This window comes from Bidens hawaiensis, unplaced genomic scaffold, assembly GCF_021521415.1.
Source record: "Bidens hawaiensis isolate Kalapana, Puna unplaced genomic scaffold, B.hawaiensis_p1.1 tig00007783_1, whole genome shotgun sequence".
Lineage (NCBI taxonomy): Eukaryota > Viridiplantae > Streptophyta > Magnoliopsida > Asterales > Asteraceae > Bidens > Bidens hawaiensis.
Genome location: NW_027491540.1, coordinates 1,073,312 through 1,092,998, shown reverse-complemented (window position 1 = coordinate 1,092,998; position 19,687 = coordinate 1,073,312). Strand labels below are relative to the sequence as shown.

General features: G+C 32.5%; 2 protein-coding genes and 1 pseudogene across 2 annotated transcripts; 1 reads left to right on the top strand and 2 right to left on the bottom strand.

Annotated features, from left to right (window-relative positions):
• The first annotated feature begins 9,102 nt into the window (after positions 1 to 9,102).
• Positions 9,103 to 13,331, top strand: LOC143636108 (uncharacterized). The gene is made up of 3 exons (XM_077103781.1): positions 9,103 to 9,545; positions 12,872 to 12,957; positions 13,038 to 13,331. The coding sequence occupies exons 1-3, from the start codon at positions 9,200 to 9,202 to the stop codon at positions 13,329 to 13,331; spliced, it is 726 nt and encodes a 241-aa protein (XP_076959896.1). The 5' UTR covers positions 9,103 to 9,199.
• Positions 13,332 to 15,741: 2,410 nt separating this feature from the next.
• On the bottom strand, positions 15,742 to 16,494 carry LOC143636107 (putative mitochondrial protein AtMg00860 pseudogene; annotated as a pseudogene).
• A 3-nt stretch (positions 16,495 to 16,497) lies between these two features.
• Positions 16,498 to 18,383, bottom strand: LOC143636105 (uncharacterized). The gene is made up of 3 exons (XM_077103780.1): positions 17,911 to 18,383; positions 17,340 to 17,470; positions 16,498 to 17,186 (listed from the first exon to the last, which is right to left on the bottom strand). The coding sequence occupies exons 1-3, from the start codon at positions 18,381 to 18,383 to the stop codon at positions 16,498 to 16,500; spliced, it is 1,293 nt and encodes a 430-aa protein (XP_076959895.1).
• Between the last annotated feature and the right edge of the window lie 1,304 nt (positions 18,384 to 19,687).

Sequence of the window (19,687 nt, the reverse complement as noted above, 5' to 3'; positions counted from 1 at the left end):
AACTAATAAATCCAAGCCAAAAGATGTTTAAGGTGGCGTTGCGAAAGTTAAGAAAAATCTATTAATTCTTAAGAATAAAAATAGATTTGTTGGAATGAGCCTAAAAATTATGAAATATTGATTATATATTTTTATTTAAACTTTGTAGATGGTATATATTTATTCTTGATTTTATTTTTAAACGTTTATTTTTTTATTTTAAAATTATGAAAAATCATAGTTTTGTTCAATTCTTTTTCGACAAACTCGTGTATCACACGGGTTATAACCTAGTTTTTATATATGTTTTCAGGAGAGAAAAAAAGTTATATTTATATTTACATTTTTTATTCACTTTAATTGTGGACCATAAGATTTAAATATTAATTAAAAACATGTGGTTGAGAATGAGTTTCTAGAGTTTTCACAACCCAAGTGGGTTTTCATTTTATACTTAGCATATATATATATATATATAGGTTTAAGTTCAGGAGAGAAATGAAATTACTATGAGAAGTGTGAGAAATGAATATGGGCCACTAGTTTTATTTTAGGTATTAAATATTTAAGAATAAATGAAAAAAATGTAAATGCAACAATAAATGCATTCTCTCTCTTCAATTAATACAACTAATATAACCATAATAAATCACTCTCTAATTATGAATACACATATCCTATACGTGTGTAGGTTATTGTTTTCGTGTGTTGGTAATATATTTTCTTATTCTTAGAACAAGTGTATGTTATATGTTTTTGTTTAGGTTGTATATTTTTTATTGGCATTTAATGCTAATATATATAAGATAGTTTTTTGTATTATTCATCATAATGTACCTACGTGTTGATTGATATTGATATATAATATATGAATAAATTGTATTTGTATAGGATAAAATTTTCGAGTGTAGGTTATATGCTTTTCGTGTGTAGGTTATATACGTTTTCGTGTGCGTGTGTAATTTATTGATGCTGAATTTTGTTTTGTCGGTTATATGTTTTTCGTGTATAGGTTATATGTTTTCTTATTATTAGAACAAGTGTAGGTTATATGTTTTTGTGTAGGTTGTGTACTTTTTTTATTGATATTTAATGCAAATACGTGTAAGATAGTTTTTGTACTATTTATCACAATGTAACTTGAGGTGGAAAAAATTGGTTTTGGATAGAAATAATTTTAATGTATGAATAAATTGTACTTGTGTAGGATAAATATTCAAGAAAAAAAATAAATTATAAAAATAAATGAATTCTTATTATTTTCCAATTATAATAATTTGATAAGTTATATTAATTGAATAGATAACCATTATATTTATTAGTTATATTAATTGAAGAGAGAGCATGCATTAATACTTTTCTTATTTATCTTTAAGCATTTAAAACATAAAATAAAACTAGTGGTCCATATTCATTTCTCACATTTCTCACAGTAATTTCATGTCTTTCCTGAACCATCTCTTATATTATATATATATAGTACCCCCAATCACTAACACTGCATTTTTTAGTTTTTTATTTAAGATTTTGAAAAAGAAAAGATATAAAAATTTTTCTTTTTTCATTCTTGAGTTTTTTTTAAAGACAAGAAAGTGAACGGAAAGAAAAGTTGAATCTTTTTTCCTCCAAAACTTTCCAGCCAAATATGGCTTGATTTTGAAGGAAAGTTTATTGTTCATTACAATATTACTAATTTACCATATCTCCATTCTTTTTTTCATTTGGCTATGAGTACATAATTGTAAAGTTCAATTTTTTTTCCTATCTTTCCTTCTGATCTAACTCAAGAATGTAATTAACATTTTCTTTTCTTTTCTTTTATTTTAACTTGAGAATGCCTTTTAGATATATAATTTCTTTTCCTTTCTTCTCTGTCCAATCTTATTATTTCTTTTTCTTGTGTTTTAAACCCAAGAATACAGTGTAAAGGAAAATGTTAAAATACAAAGGTAGATAAAAATAAGAAGCGTGTGAGTATTTGTGGAAAAAACAAACCTCAAAAAATATAATTTTTTTGAGGACGAGAAAAACGGTGAAAACATTTTTGTGTTTTCACTTTTTTTTTTGTTTTTTTATTAAGTTTTGAGTTATGATTTATTTTATTTTATTTTATTTATTTTTTAAAAGTGTTTTTTTTACTACAAAGCATTCTCATCATTCTCATTTTGTCCGACTTTAGAATAACCTGATCACCTGAAACTGATACACTACGTGATTACATGCAATAAAGCCCAATATAACATATTATATAATAATAAAATATATCAAATTATATTATTAAAATACAATAAATAATATTCTAAATTTACAGAAGTATTAGATCTACTTATTAAGAATTAAACCGATAATAATTTTAGAGTCAAGTTATTCAACAAAGTGAGACAAAAATAAAAATGATTTGTAGCAGAAAAAAAAAAAGCAAGCCCCTTAAAAGAATAATGCAAAATTAATTAAAAAAAATCATAACTCAAGTTTTAATAGAAAAACGAAAAATGTAAAAACACAAAAATGTTTCTACCGTCTTCTTCGTTCTCAAATAAAAAAAAGTACAATGTTTAGTGAAAAAGATCATTGTGTTTTTGTGTTTATTTTTATCATTGATTGTGTCTTTTTTTTTCTTGGCATTGTGTCTTTTTTTCTTGATATTGTGTTATATTACTCAACATTGTGTCATATTTTGTTTGACATTGTGTTACATTTTGCGATCTATTTGTCTTTTTTTGTTTATCGTTGTGTTGTTTGTTCATTTTCGGCATTGTGTCTTTTTTTTGTTTATCTATTGTGTCTTTTTGTTTGAACGAGAATGACGAGGGAAACATTTTGGTTTCTTAATTTTTTTGTTTTTTATTTATATATTGAGTTATGATTTTTATATTAATTTTTTAAGGGTTTTTGTTTTCCACAAATTCTTTTTACATTTTTTATTTTTGTCTCCCTTTGCATTTTAACTTTACCCAATAATATCCTTGACCTGATATTATAATCAAGGATTCCTTTACTGCAAGAAACCCCACAAACCCGATGCTTAATGAATCATAAGATACGTGTAAAGTACATGAGACCAGTATCGTATACTATTTTACAATCATGTATGAATTTTAAAATAAATTATAAAAAAAAAAAGATATCTAAACACCTTTCAAAGAAGCAAATTTCACCCCTAATCAAAACCATATATCAAGGGGAAATTAGGATTGACGCATGATTTGACTTAGTTTTCCGTTTCCCAGTGAGTAAGTCAATGATTTGAGATAAAAGAAGATAGGAAATTAGTTGAGAAAGTTTCTAGGAATTATTTGTAATCAAAGCAGTTGGTGGAGGAAACTTTATTTTTTATTGTTGTTATTATTATTATTATTATTATTATTATTATTATTTTGAATGACCATCTAATAAAGCACGGCTATCTGAAGTATCCTAATCGCAAAAGACAGTCTTACGATCCGCGATCGCAGACATTATTGTGTAGCCCAAGCCACCATCTATTGTATCAGGGAAAACCCACTGCCTGAAAGCTCATTGCAGTAAAGCCCGGTTATAATCGGATTCGAACTTGAGACAATAAAGTCTCTAGTTAAGTCTTCACTTTTTCTATAATACCAGTTGAGCTAAATTTCATTGTCAATTGGTAGAGGACAGGGCCGGCCCTTAGGGGTGGCAGGGTGGTCGATGACCACAGGCCCAACACCCCGCTAGGCCCGAAATGTTTTTTTTTTTTTGAATAAAATTATATGTATTTTTATTAAAAACAATATGTATATTTAATGTTTAAACACAATTACATAACTACTAGCTTGGTCTAGTGGTAAATATGTATTACTCACAACCTAGAGGTTGTGGGTTCTAGTCTCACCTGTGACATGTTTAATTATTTTTATATACAAAAGTTTTTTACACAACCTAAATTATAACCAAGTAAGCCCATATAAAAATTAAATTGTTTGAACCCAAAACAATACTCCTTTTACTTAAGGCCCAAAAAAAATTTCGTCTTCGACCCAAAAATTTGTTTGCGTTCTCGAAGCCGGCCCTGGTAGAGGAATCAGGTCTAGAACAGTGTTAAACAGGGGCTTAAAAGCAAGAATTGCTTAATAATGATTAAGAAAAGTGAAGGAACATCATTAAAAAAGGTGGAAATAATTCCAGCTAACGGCTATAAATTATAATTTGAATATATATATATATATATAAATAATAGCATCACACATGTAATCATGATAGTAGATGTAAAATACAAGTAAACATTTTTTTTAAATGTGCTTTGTTGTTGTAACACTTGATGTTATAGTGTATAAACGATAATTATAATTATAAAATAAATTACTTTTTATCTAAGAATATATTTGAATTGATAATTGAGATATGTCTGATGCCTCTTTCGATCTATAAATCATTATCTTTTCTTAACTTGTATGTTCCATTATTAATGCTAAAAGATGATTACTATAGTTCACTAACCGTCCTTAATATATACCTAAGGTTCAAATCTGTCTTTCATTGGTTTAGTGTTTATCCTATTAAAATCACATGCTAAACGTGAACTATGCTTGACCTTATCTCACTAGTTAAGTAGTTAGCATGATGTTGGTTAAGTTTAATGTGTAAATGTAACGAGCCAAGCCAGCTTTAGCTCGGGCTCTAGTTCAAAGTTAAACAAACTAGTTTGGCTTGGCCAGGGATTGTTTATAAACAAGCCAATTTCGAACTAACAATAAGCGTTTTTTATTAATGAATATAAAATTCTCTAAGAAGCTATTAATATCACGTGTAGAACTTTACATAAATAAAAGCTAAACTAAGAGCCACTAAATCATTAAGATAAAAAAAAAGAAAAAACTATTTTATGCTCTTTGATTATATCTTAATGGAAAAATAGATGTGAGATAAGTACGTATCTTCATTTTACTTTATGAGTCACAACATTCTTTCTTGTCTGCTACATGATTTTAAAATTGGTATAGCTAATTTATGAGGAAAAGAAAACAAGAAAGAAAATCGAGGAAGGTGGCAAAGAAAAAAAAAATTATATATAGGGCACCTGTCCTCTAATTTTACTTTGTTCGTTTAAGTTTTTATTAAATACTATTGTATTACTGTTTTATCCTAAACTTTGTATATGTGTATTAAAAGTCGATTGAACTTCATAAGTACTATCACTTAAAATGCTGAATTTCTTCATCGCATATTATTGTTTTCCTTTTCAAGAATTTTCTTTAATGATGTTAATTCTATGTTTCACTTCAATAATTTTTTAATGGTAACATTTCAATAATTACTTGAATAAATAGCGTATTATACTGAATATCGTACTTGAACCTTGCTTGTTAGACCACCCGTAATGGAAGGGATTAAGAGGGAAAAGAGGCCGAGATTGGGTTTAAAGCCCCCCCCCCCCCCCCTTGAGAAGTGAAGGAAGAGAAATTTTTCTCGGCCAAAATAGGGGGTCCACCTTAATTTTATTATTTTCTTATTTAAATAATCACTAAATAAAATTGTGACGCTTCTCTCCTCAATCTCTCTTCCACCACTACACCCCTAAAATACAATCTATCTTCTTGTCTACTGGACATCACGTGACACACTTCTCCTTCATTCCTCCCCTAACACTACGCATGATCTTACAAAGACTAAACATTTGATAAAAATCTATAAATTTAATGATCCATCAAATGGTTTTATTAGTTTATAACTTAAGGACTTCTTTTAACTTATCTTACTTTACACTTACAAAAATTTAAACCCAAAACATTTTTGTATGAGGTAAACACAACAACTCTATACCACTAACTACAAAGTAAATCTTTGTTATATTTTATTAAAAACTAAAAAGTAGTGTTTGCATCGATATAGAAGGTAAACTGACAACAAGCTACGCCGCTAACACTAATTGGCTTAATGTACTTGATTGGCTTAATAAGACAAGTTCTAGAAATAATAATCTACTTCGATAAATTAAAAGAGTAGGAAAACTAAGTTATACAATGAACTAGAATTAAGAATTAACTAAGCTAATGAATGTGTTGGACACAATTTTATTTGTTCTTCAGTCTTAGACCGATGTTGTTGATAATTATGAGTTACCATCCCATATATAACACTTAAATGGATACTTAAAAGAAATCACAATAAAATGAATAGCCATCCAACCATCCTTAGTCCATATACACTACATAAAAGGTTCCAATAATAAGTTTCAAATTTGTAAATAAAGCAGTTTACGTGTACCAACACTTGAACTCATATCTTCGAACTTATTTGATTGTCAAAGCTTATGACTGAAGTACGCAATTATGAACCCAAGATACTTCTTATTTTTTTTTTGTCAATTAACCCCTATTAGTGTACAACGAATATATCATTCCTTGAATTAATGCATAACTAGGATAGTGCCCGTGTTACACACGGGTAAAACATATTTAAAACGTAATATATATATATATATATATATATATATATATGTGTATATTATAAATTTAGTAAAATGCAAATGTCATATTTATATAAAAAATGATACCTTTATATAGATTATGAGAGATTAAATTATTACTTTAATTCAAATATAAAACCATACAAATACTAACAAAGATAAATAAAAAGTTAAACCATCTTTATAATTTATAACATGAGAACAAAAAACCCATATTAATTGAAAGTTAATCGTCTAATTAATCAACATCCAAAATGTCATGCCTCATACACAATAACTGAAATATAACAAAAATAAACATTGTGTATATTTCAACACAGATACATTAGAAAAGAAAATAAACAATTAGTGATAAGGAAATTAATTAATAAAAACAAAAACTTTACATAGACATAATTGAAGAAAACATACCTTGATGGTGTTTATGTTATCCAAAGCAATTTGGAACCAGTAAAATGCCAAAACCTATTGATACAACACCTCAAATTAGTTAAAAATTCAAACAACACCCCAATTTATATCCTAAATTACTGCAAAATTATTAATAATGAAACCCGTATTTGAATTAGTTACAAATTAAATATTTTGTTAATTAGATTGCATATATAAGTTATTTCAAAAGATTTTGATTTTAATAATATCTATAAATAATTTTGAATGAATAGTAATGAAAGTTTTCATTCTATTTTGAGAAATATTTATTTTATGGTGAAACTGTTTAAAACTTATTGTTTTAGTCAAACCTATAAAATAGACATGTATTTAAAAATCTAATCTAACTATATATTAAAGCAACACGATTTTTCCACATGGTATCATTCTAGGGCTTCCACATAGGATGCCACATAGATGCCATGTGAGCAGTTTCCTATTTTATCATCTTTTCTTCCAAACACAATATGGAGCATAAACCTGTTTAGTTATGTTATAAACCATGACCCGGTTTCTCTTCAAATATAATCATCTTCATATGAAGATAACATTTTGTAAAATTTTGAAAAATAAACTATTGTGTGATACAAGTCTCGAACCCAAGACCTCATGTTTCAAACTAAAGATGCTTTACCAATTCCACTCAAGTAGTTATTGTGTTGAATTTCTTGACTTCTAAATGATATATTATTAATTCATTTATAATTAATGTATTACATATAACAATATTTTATTTTTATTATATTTTTCACCCGTGTGAAACACGGGCTCTAACCTAGTAAATTAATATTAGTGAAACTTGGAAAAAGGCGTATTAGGAACAAAAAAATCACAATATATAAACACAATTTTAAGTAACAAACATCATATCGATTAATCGATAATTTTAAAAAAAAAATCATACCTTTAAACCCTAAATAGATTAAAGCATAAATCGATTAAATATCAAATCTATTTACTGTTAGTATAAAAAATCATGCAGTTAAACCCTAAATCCAATAACAGTGAATCAATTTGATGTTGTTCTTCACAAAAATTGATTAAACACTAAAATATAAATCATACCTGATAATTGCAAACGATGAACATATTTGATATTGTTTGGATTATGAAACCGACAAATCATGAAGAAATGGTTATAGATAAGGCGAAGAATCTGGTTACAAACAATGGGGAGCGTTATGATTTTTTGAACGAATCATGTGCCTTTTAAAGAAGAAACGATGAACAATTTAAACCTAGTAAATTTAATAAGTTTTTTAATTCTAACATTATTAGAATAATTAATATCATAATTACATTAATAGGTTACAAAAATATAAAAGTTAATATCATTGATTAAAATTTTATTGTGAATATGTGAAAATTAGATTTATAGAAGGTTGATGACATGAAAGCCTATGTACACAACCTAGGTGAAGAACATGTAGACAAAATTATTTTGCTTTAATATATTAGTTAGATAAGTTCTTAGATTGGATAGTGCCTTCATTGAACATAGAGCATCAAACTCAATGCCAACTATATGAACAAACAATCGTACCAACTAGCATATCATGTAATAGCTTTCTTTCATTCTCATCCTCCTCTCACAATCTATGGTAGCAACAAACCACACAATTCTGTAAAACTAATGGACAATGTATCAACTTAAAGCTAGAACCACAAAAGGGTGACTTTGTCTTGTTTACTTATTGAGAACCCTAGGGTTTTCTAAACAGTCTTGAATAACTTGGGGGTATTTTTGTAAATTGTATAATCTTATTTTTAACAAAACTTGAGAGCTTATGGCCCCTACCAGGGTTCATGACACCCACGTTCAGCTGCATCCCCACAACTAAAGTAATTATACACAGCAAACAACCAACATGATTAAAACAGCAAAAAGAAGCAGCAGAAAGCAATATAAAATATTTAATATATTATTTTCATATAATTTTAATTATGTTATTTAATATATATCAATCAGTCATAACGGATTTACTATAGTATTTTGTATAAAATGATTGCATAGTTTTAATTATATATCTCTTTGTTATCAGTGACACCATAACATTTTTTATCAATGTCATTGAAAGTTCGAGAAACTGATTTTGTCACTACATTAGAACATTGTATTACGGTATTCCATATATTATTAACATAATAATGATTTTATAAACTCAGTGTGAATTATTTATTTAGTAATTACTTTCACCAGTAATAAAAACAAAAAAGACATCGTAGGACCCAACAAGCCTATTATTAATAATACTCTTACCTTTCTTGCTTTGTCCCTTTAATTCGTCTTCTTCTCCCCTTCATTCTTCACTACCTAGTTACAGCTTACAAAGGAGGGTTGGACTCAACACCAAGGGTAAAATGGTCAGAAATGGCTCCAAAATGCCAAGTTTTTGCCTAGCGAAAATTCGGCCGCATGTTCGAGTTCGTTCACCAACTATACAATTGAAAGAGTTTGTTGACAGTTCTAGTAAAATTGATGATCAACAATCCAAACCTTGTGACGGGTTTGCCAATGAGAAAGAGACTAAATCTGAAGGTGTTGCTAAAGTCGAGCCACCCGTTAAGGTTGTCACTAGGAAGGTGATGATCGTCGTTGATCCAAGCGTCGAAGCAAAAAACGCTTTGCAATGGGCCTTATCGCATACGGTTCAGAGCCATGATATTCTAATTCTTCTCTATGTCAGGAAGATTACTTCTAAACAAGGTTTGGTGATCTCTAGCTTTTCATTTTTATTTTTGTTACATTTGGTCGTTTGTGATGCTATTTTTTCATTTTACTTATTTCTTCTAGAGCGGATAACTCATACACCCACTAATTCAGCTTCTAAAGTAACCTATTTGTTTATAATAGGACTAAAACCCTCAACCACTATATGGGAGATACACACTACACTACTTGAAAATGAAACCGCTATCTTACAAGCCCCTTGATATGCGTGATGCTAAATATATAACATCACTAGTGAGTTGTCTGTTTACTTAACAAATAACCAGACACCAATGGGCTTCTAGCCCAGTGAAATCAAGGGGTAGCTAATGATGTCTCAACTTCTAAATTAGCAAATTTGTCCTCATTAAACTAGAAACCTCAACTACTAACAAAGAGACGCTCCTTGATACACTAAGCCTACAAACACTTTGGTGCTTGTGATGCTAAATAGCCAGCATCACAAGTGAGTTATTTGTTAACTTGGCAAATAACTAGACATCAAAGGAACTCGATCTAGTTTGGTTATATTAAGGAGGTACATTATGATGTCTTTTTTGTATGAGGTTGAGATTCCATGTTTTATAGCATTGAAGTAAATTTAGAAATATGTTTAATACTTAGCGGCATAAAAGAAACAGACATGTGATAATTGCCTATGGAACGGTCTTATGATGAACCATGGGCCTAGTAGGTGAGGCCTTATTGCCATTTGTGATTCTCTACCTCTCTATCTATCCACATTTGGGTTTCTTATATATTTTATTTTTTAAGTTGGTGCTATTAAATCAACCATAGTTTTCTTTATTTCTACTCAACTTGCTTTATTATGCAAATCAATTAAATAAATGGGTTTGATTTTTTTTTTGTGTTGCTAAGCATATCCTCTTTCGTACTGTTTTTACTAAATGTATTTTTCTTTAAACTTATCAAACTAATTACTATTTTCCCCTTAACATTATATAAATACATATTAGTCTCTTCAACATTTTATTTTTCAATTAATATGCTTCACTCGTATATCAAAATCAAAACTATTAGGTTGTTATTATTAATTTATTTTTATTATTACTAATATTAGGGATGAGCAAGATAAGGGTCAGACCCTTGAAACCCATTTACCCGACTCGTAAAACCCTTAATTAGACCCGAATATATAATATGGGTCGGATAAAGGATATTTAAATTTCACCTTAAAGGATAAAAGGGTTTCAAGGGTCAGACCCCTTTTCAAACCCTTTACCCGTTTACTAGTTTCTAGATAGCTAGATATACATCAGATTCATGATTAATCTGAAAAAAATGTAGAAGAGGTTTGTATTTTATATTGATTCATCATAAATTTCCCAACTACTAAGAAAAATAAAAATAAAAGGCCATAATACTGATTGGAAACATACATATATGAAAATTACGGAATTGTTCTCTACATGTAATTTGTGAATATGAATATTACTTGCATCGGTTCAAATGGTTGATAAACTTTCAAAGTTAGAGTTTACTGCATTATTAAATGAAAGTATAATTGTTCTAGGATTTATATATTAAAGTCATATATGATATACGCAACTGGTAAATGCAGAAAATGAGTTATGATTACTGCTTTAAAGGGTAAAGGGTTGGACCCTTGAAACCTTTATTTATACCCGACCCTTTTATTTTTTAGAGGATAGGGTCTCGGGTCCACATTTCTTCCTAAAAGGGTAAAGGGTCCGGGTAGAGTATTAGGTAAAAGGGTAGGGTCTTCCCCTTTGAACAGTCCTAACTAATATTGTAAGCATTATTAATATTTTTTTTGTTTTACTAGTATCAATATTACTATTAGTAACACACGCACACAATATAATAATGTATTGACATTGATAACAATAAATATTATTATGATGATCAAGAACCATAAACACAATAATAATAATAATAATAATAATAATAATAATAAATAAAAATCAAACTTTATAGGTTTTGATTTAATATTTTAAAGAGAGACCATAAGATGAAAAATTGGTAGAGAGAAGTAATGTCTAATAAAATTATTAAACGGATTGAAGTATAGAAGAGAGAGTATGACAAATAAGGAAGGGATAACGTAACTTTTTTTATGCATTTTGTTGTTAATTAAAAATATTTTTTTAATTTACCCATTCTTTAAATTGTATGTAAATATATTTTTAGTATGTGTAACTATGTACTCATTCGCAAAGACATTTCACGTATGCGAAATTATTTCGAGTACACGAAGTTTAGTTATGTCTGTACGTATCTTTTAAATGTTCACCATTAAAGATATAAATAAAATTGATTGGTGTGATTTAATATTGATAAAAATATAAATAAAAAAATAAATAAAAGGGGAATATTTGAATTATCCATCCTACACCCTTATTTTGGATTGATATCTTTGGTTCATCCGTCACTGGGATATCCTGGTGATAAGTTACATCTCTTCTATCCATGAGGATCAGGAGAGCTCAAATCCTATAATTTGTAGGTACATGTGGGTAATAAAAGTATATTAGGATTAAAAGTCGTTCTAAAAAGCAAATCTATGTAATCTAAAACTCTCATATCTCTAACTCTGAGATATTATGTTTTTTTATTTAATATTATATTTTTAAATTTGTATGTTGTTTTTTATTTAATAATTATTTAAATCTAATTTAATGTCTTTTTTTTTTTAAATTTAATAAGTATTACTTTTTATATATTGTTTTTACTTTTCAAAGAAAAAGTATTATGATTTTTATTTAATATTATAAATATAATTCAATGTTTTTTAGATTTAATTAATATTATGTTTTTTATTTAATATTTTAAATGTTATATTAATCTTATGTTTTTATTTAATATTTAAACATATAAAATTATTATTTTATTTGAAAAATAAGGAAGTGGTAAATTGGTGACCATTTCCATGATATTGTGGAAGAGAGTGAAGCAAAGTGGGGTATGATATGATGCTTACGTGGCACTATAAAATAGAAAACAAAATGACATATACACCCTTTAGTCTAAGAAGCGTTACACAAGTAAACTTAAGTAACCTAGAACTTTATAGTTGATATGTAAAGACACAAAAGTAAACTATCTTTGAGTCCAAAGACGTCTAGCTTTAAAAGAAAGTGAGAAATATCCTGGTCGCGTATGGCTATTCGTGAGATTATAAGAGAGGGACTGGGAAGGCCTCCTTCAAGTGATGAGGTAACCTCGTACGTTAGATTTACGTATTCGATATGATCTAACTAACAGCATATTTTGCGGTGTGAAAAAATAAAGTGAGATTACTATTCCTTTGATTTCACTTTTGCTTATTGTATTTGTAATAGGAAATGAGTTGAATAAAGAAAAAGCTACAAAAGTTCCTGGCTTTATTTGTGCTATGAGAAACACATGTCAAGTAAAACACCCAAATGTGAGTATTGTTCCCTAGCTAAGCTTGTTGTTTCTCATTTCTTAAATCTATATTTTCACTTTTATTTTTCTATATTATAGCTACAAGTTGGTATATCGATGGTAGAAGGAAAAGACAAGGGCACAACCATTGTAGAGGAAGCAAAAAAACAAGAGGTGACGATGTTGGTCCTAGGGCAAAAAAAACAACCTATCACATGGCGTCTGTTGTTGACATGGGCAGGTAAAACATCAGGTGGGTATGGCAGTGGAGTGGTGGATTATTGTGTTCAAAATGCCACTTGTATGGCAGTAGCAGTAAGGAGGAAGAGCAAACGAGTAGGTGGATATCTAGTTACAACCAAACGTCAAAAAGATTTTTGGCTTTTGGCATGAACCGTAAAATTTATTTAAAAATATTCTTATATTGTTTGTTTATTATAATATCTATAAGTAAATATGATGTGTATATGTTCAAGTAAGAAATCGGACGTGAATTATGGCTTTTATAAAGCTTGTGAAATGATAAAAGCTGTGTCAAATACTCCTATAATACGATAACGCGTACATATCTCTACATATGCCCATGTGCTGTGCCTCCTCATTTAGTACACATATAAATGAGGTACACCTAGATATGTGATATTGTGACATAATACGAATCTATTTGAATTTAGTATAAACAAGTTTGAATAAGTTTATTCTACAACTTAATGCAATTCAAAGATTATGAAAGCATAACTCAATCTGCAACTTAATAACAATATAATAATAATTTTGAAATATGATTAAAATATTATAACAATAGTAATAAATAAAAGTGTATAGTATGATGAGTGTGTTTGTCGTTAAACATAAGAGAAACAATAAAATATGAGAAACTTGGGGATCGTTTTAAGTTATATAATTCTAGTGGTTGGATGATGAAATTAATAAAATACAATATACCTTTAGTTTATGATGCAGAAAAACTAAAATAAAATGGGTGGCCCTTCAAAGGTTTCAATCCATCTTTGTCATCCATAGATAAGAAAAGAAGAAACAGAATGTGTCTTAAAATAGAATTTTCCTTCCTGATTTAGAATATATGTGTAGTTGTATCAAACGAATATGATACTGAAGCGACTGAAAAATAAACCCGTCAGGGCGTCACCCAATTCCGGCAACGTATAACCACGACTTCAAACGGAAAGTCTCAAAGGAATTATTATTCAACGAAAATCTGAATCAAAACAAAACATGGAAACAAGTTCTTTAAATAAATGCTCCTATCTACAAGACAGGTATGAGACTTTTCTGAAAAAATCACTTATTCAAATTTCAAATAAAAAAATGATAACTATTAAATCATAAAGGAGATTAAGTTAATTCTCGTGGACCACTGAACGGCTCACCAAACCCGACCGCATGGTCTGCATGGTCGAACCCGGTTGCATGCATCGAATCGAGATCATTCTCCCCCTCTTGAAAGGGACTCGTCATCGAGTCATCGCCGGCATCATTATCACCTTCATATGGAGTTAGATCGGCCACATTGAATGTAGCCGAGACATTGTAGTGGCCTGGAAGATCAATTTTGTAAGCATTATCGTTGATCCGCTTAAGAACACGAAACGGTCCATCAGCCCGAGGTTGAAGTTTACCAAAACGCCTAGGTGGAAAACGCTCCTTTCGAAGATGTATCCAAACTGAAACGCCATCTTCTTACGATGTTTGTTAGCATGTGCTTGATATTGAAAGTTGTGTTTAACAATTTGATATCGAACTTGCCGATGAATCTCCTGTATTTGCGCAGCCCGGTCACACCTTCAACACAATAATGTTTTGGATCAGGGCAGGGAACGAGATCAACGCGGGTAAATGGATTGCGACCATAAACAACAAAGAATGGAGACGTGCAGGTCGAACCATGGGTGGACCGATTATAAGCAAACTTGGCTTGGGGCAAAGCTATATCCCACTGTTTAGGATTTTTCTCCCACCAAGCTTCGAAGCAAGTTACCAAGGCTATGATTCGTGACATCTGTCTGTCCATCCGTTTGCGGATGATGTGAACTACTAAATCGTAGGCAGGAACCCAGACGTTTCCACAATGTGCGCCAAAAGTGACTAACAAATTTTACATCCCGGTCGGAACTGAGAGTTTTGGGTATACCATGGAGGCGGACGATCTCGGCAAAGTAGAGGCGAGCTACTTGTGATGCATCGAAGGTTTTTGAGCAAGGAACAAAATGAGCCATCTTGGAGAATCGGTCCACCACAACCATGATTGAATCCTTTTGTTTTTGAGTTCGTGGCAGCCCCAACACGAAATGTAAGCTCACATCTTCCCACAGAACAAAAGGTACGGGTAGGGGTGAGTATAATCATTGATTCGTACCATGCGTCTTCGCCATGTGACACGTCACACGTGCGACATCAATTCAAGATGCGCATGACATCCTTATCGAGCTTTGGCCAAAATAAACGTTCACGTACGAGGGTGATGGTTTTATCGCGGCCAAAATGTCCAGCGAGTGCTCCCTGGTGGCGTTCAAGAATGATAGCATCACGATAGGACGAGCGTGTAATGCACAATTTTGTACCTTTAAACAAAAGCCATTGCTTGTTTGAAATTCATTGAAGACCCCTCTTTGACATCGTTCCCAAGGTTCCTTGAAATCCGGCTCATCTTGATAGAGGTGTTGGATTGAATCAAACCCCGTAACATCGGCTTTATGGATTGTTGCGAGTGAAGGTCGTCGACTAAGGTCATCGGCCACAGATTGGCGTGGCTGGCCTTGTTCTTGATCATGAAAGAATATTCTTATAGAAATTCAACCCACTTAGCATGCCTTGGGTTAAGTTTTGCTTGGACCTGAATGTAGCGTAAAGCGTGATGGTTGGAATAGAGCACGAATTCACTTGGAAGACAGTAACACTGCCAATGTTCAAGGCTTCGAACAATGGCATAGAACTCTTTATCATACGTGCTATACTTCCGGCGACATTCATTAAGTTTTTCACTAAAATAAGCAATCAGGCGGTTTTGTTGTGTAAGCACGCCGCCAATACCAACGCCCGAAGCGTCACACTCCACCTGAAAAACCATTTCAAAGTTGGGTAGGGCTAAAACGGGAGCTTGTGTGACCTCTCTTTTAAGTGTTTCGAAAGCCTCTTGTGCCGTGTGGCTCCACTGAAACTTTGAACCTTTCAAGCAATCGGTTATGGGGCTAAGGATGGAGCTAAAATTTCGAATAAAACGATGATAAAAGGAGGCCAAACCGTGAAAGCTATGGACATCATGAAGGGATGTCGGCGTGGGCCAAGAAATAATAGCTGAGACCTTTGTGCTATCCATCCGGATTCCTTGACCCGATACGAGATATCCGAGAACAACCACCTCTGGAGTAAGGAAGTGACACTTCGTGCGATTCGCAAAGAGCTTTTGTTCCCGTAAGACTTGAAAAACGGCCTTAAGATGGTGGATATGTTGTGGCACATTTTCGCTAAAAACCAATATGTCATCGAAATAAACGACGTCACACTTTCCGATAAATGGTTTAAACACATGATTCATGAGTCACATGAAGGTGCACGGGGCATTAGAGAGACCAAACGGCATGACCATCCATTCGTGCAAACCATCCCTTGTTTTAAACATGGTTTTCCACTCATCGTCGGGCCGCATTCGGTTCTGATGATACCCACTCCGTAAATCGAATTTTGAAAAAACTCTGGCACCGCACAATTGATCTAGTAAATCCTCAAAATGAGGTATCGGAAATCGATATTTGACCATGATATTGTTAACGGCGCGACTGTCGATGCACATGCGGTAGGCGCCATTTGGTTTTGGTATGAGGAGGGCCGGGACGGCACACGGACTCATACTTTCTCTTATGAGACCTTTTTTAAGAAGTTCAATTACTTGTCGTTGTAGTTCTTTGAACTCTTTTGGGTTCATGCGATACGCTGCTTTGTTGGGAATGCTGGACCCCGGAAGAAAGTCGATACAATGTTGTATTTCACGCATTAAGGGTAAACCAGCTAATATTTGGTCGGGGAAAACATCACTGAACTCCATTAGCAAGGGATGAACTTCAACGAGAGCGTCGTAGATAACAAAATTCTCTTTGGCAATAAAAAGGCCGAGAACAAGTGTCGAACCCGTGAGACGAGAGTAGTCCAAAAACTCGGTGCGTGAAACAATCAACGCTGCTGTTTGTGAGTCACATGGATCCAAAGGAGCCAAAGTAATATTGATGCCATCTTATTTAAACGTGTAAGTATTTCAGAAGCCGTTATGTCTCGCTCTCCGATCATATTGCTACGGTCGCCCCAATAGAATGTGGCACGCATCCATTGGAACAACTTCGCACCAAGTTTCGTCCACGTACTTCACGCCTATTGAGAATTTCATACGACACCGATGAGTGACTTTAACAATGTTCACTTTTTTTAGCCACGTGAGTTGGTATGGTTCCGGATGATCTTGCTTTTCTAGGCCTTGTTTGTCAACCATGGATGTTGCCACCATGTTTTCACAGCTTCCCCTGTCAATGATCATCGTACAAACTTTGCCCTTTGAGGTACATCTAGTTCTGAATATGTTGTTTCGTAACCAAGCAGTGTCGTCCTAGGGTTTTGCCACTGCTGTGCTAAGGATACGTTGTGCGATAAGCGTCTCTCCCCGATCAAGGATAATATCTCGGTTGGCTCTTCGATCTCTTTCCCATCATCTTAGGTATCATTTTTGGGTAGCGGTTCATCCGCTAAGGCAATGACTTGCCTGTTGGGGCATTCTCTCCGAAGATGACCGATACCTTAACACTTGTAGCACCGCATAACTGATGGAGCGGTGGGCATGGCCGATGATCCTGAACCGTCGGCTTTGATTGGGCCCAGACGGTTTGAAACAGGATTGACTGTTGATGATCTTGTCAGGGTGACTTTCCCCTTGCCCTTATGTTGTTTTTCCACTTAATGCGCCTACCTGCAAACATCATCAAACGTCCAATAGGGTTGTAATTGAACAATATCAGATATGTCAGACCTGAGGGCCCCGAGGAAACGTGCAATAACTTGTTCTTCTTCCTCATCAATTCCACAACGCATCCGAAGCTTTTCAAATTCCATTATAAAATCCTCGACGGATAAGGAATTCTGTTTACAGTTGTGGTAATCTAAATATGAGTCTTGGCGATGGTTGGCTGGAAGAAATTTTACTTTGAGGAGCTTCTTCATCTTGTCCCATGTTTCAACCTTTCTTTTTCCTTCCTGCAGTCGTTTCTTTCGAACGTGGTCCCACCATAATGAAGCATGTTTGCATAGCTTTATCGCAACTAGTTTAACCTTCAACTTATCCGGGATGTCCCTCAGATCAAATACTCGTTCTACGGTGTGGATCCATTCAATAAAGTCATCGAGTTGGACTCGTCCTTCAAATTCTGGTATTTTGACCCTCATGCCTAAAGATCGTAGGGGATCCTCTGGCGGCGGCGTCAGGTTGCGATTGTGCCACTCTCCGAACGGATTTCGTGCTCCCCGTTCCACCCATCATAATTGGATTCCGTTCACTCTTCATCTTGTGGTTCGTAATGCATCTCTAGTTCTCTGACCCGTTGCTGTAAGTGACCGATTTCTTCATCTCGAGGATCCTGGTGATAATCGTCGTTGCCTCCTGAGGCATATCGACGGAGATTGTCATGTTGGTTCCTCCGAAATTCTTCCATAGCTCTGATACCACTTGATACGGAAGCGAGTGAAAAATAAACCCGTTACCCGATTCCAGCAATGTATAACCAAGACTTCAAACCGAAAGTCTCAAAGGAATTATTATTCAATGAAAATCTGAATCAAAACAAAATATGGAAACAAGTTCTTTAAATAAATGCTCCTATCTACAAGATAGGCATGAGACTTTTCTAGAAAAATCACTTATTCAAATTTCAAATAAAAAAAAGATAACTATTAAATCATAAAAGAGATTAAGTTAATTCCCGTGGACCACCGAACGGCTCACCAAACCCAACCGCATGGTCTGCATGGTCGAACTCGGTTGCATGCATCGAATAATTGCATTAAGATAAGCTAGACGGTTTGATGGATGACTACAAATCGACCAAACAAATTAAGCATGGGGACAAAACTGAGTTGCGCAATCTAGTGGCCAGAGGACCTGGCATGCAGAAGTTCGAATTTTAAGGCCATTTTGATCAAATTTTGCTCTGCCTTACACGAACTTGGATGTTGGAGGAAACCGATAGCATAAAACTTAACAGGAAAATTAGCTACTTACAAACAATTATGGTTATTCACATGTTCGGTACAACTTTCTACCCAATTTTTATGCTACTTTCATTTTAGAAGATTAGAATCACATTCTTTTTTTTAAAGCTATCATGGAATAAAAAACCGAGGTCCGAACAACTATTCGAAGCTGAAAAGGGTATTTACATCAATAAGAGAGGATTCTTAATCTACTCATCCCAAGCAACTCTAGTTTTGCGATTTATACTAATGCACCATAAAAAGGAATAATAAACAATATTCTCGAAAATCTCTCCACTTCTAACCTTGTTCGGCTAAAAAACAATCTTATTTATGAATCTTCAAAAAGTCCACCAAGTTGTGAAGCAAACCACTTCAATTAATACTTTTTGTTTCAAACTAATGCGAGCATTATCTAATAATATCAACAAAGTCTTTGGATTTGTCAGAACCAAAAAGTTTGTCTCTAGCCAGATCACCACTAGCCTCCAAGTCTTCTT

Excerpts from the sequence above, each read along its gene's own strand:
- LOC143636105 (XM_077103780.1), bottom strand. The coding sequence starts at position 18,383 with ATGAGGGTCAAAATACCAGAATTTGAAGGACGAGTCCAACTCGATGAC. Across the intron at positions 17,471-17,910 it reads ACGTTTGATGATGTTTGCAG|GGGAAGCTGTGAAAACATGG; the intron begins GTAGGCGCATTA and ends GATCATTGACAG. Across the intron at positions 17,187-17,339 it reads TAAAGTCACTCATCGGTGTC|ATGGCATCAATATTACTTTG; the intron begins GTATGAAATTCT and ends CGTTTAAATAAG.
- LOC143636108 (XM_077103781.1), top strand. The coding sequence starts at position 9,200 with ATGGTCAGAAATGGCTCCAAAATGCCAAGTTTTTGCCTAGCGAAAATT. Across the intron at positions 9,546-12,871 it reads GAAGATTACTTCTAAACAAG|GAAATGAGTTGAATAAAGAA; the intron begins GTTTGGTGATCT and ends TATTTGTAATAG. Across the intron at positions 12,958-13,037 it reads GTCAAGTAAAACACCCAAAT|CTACAAGTTGGTATATCGAT; the intron begins GTGAGTATTGTT and ends TCTATATTATAG.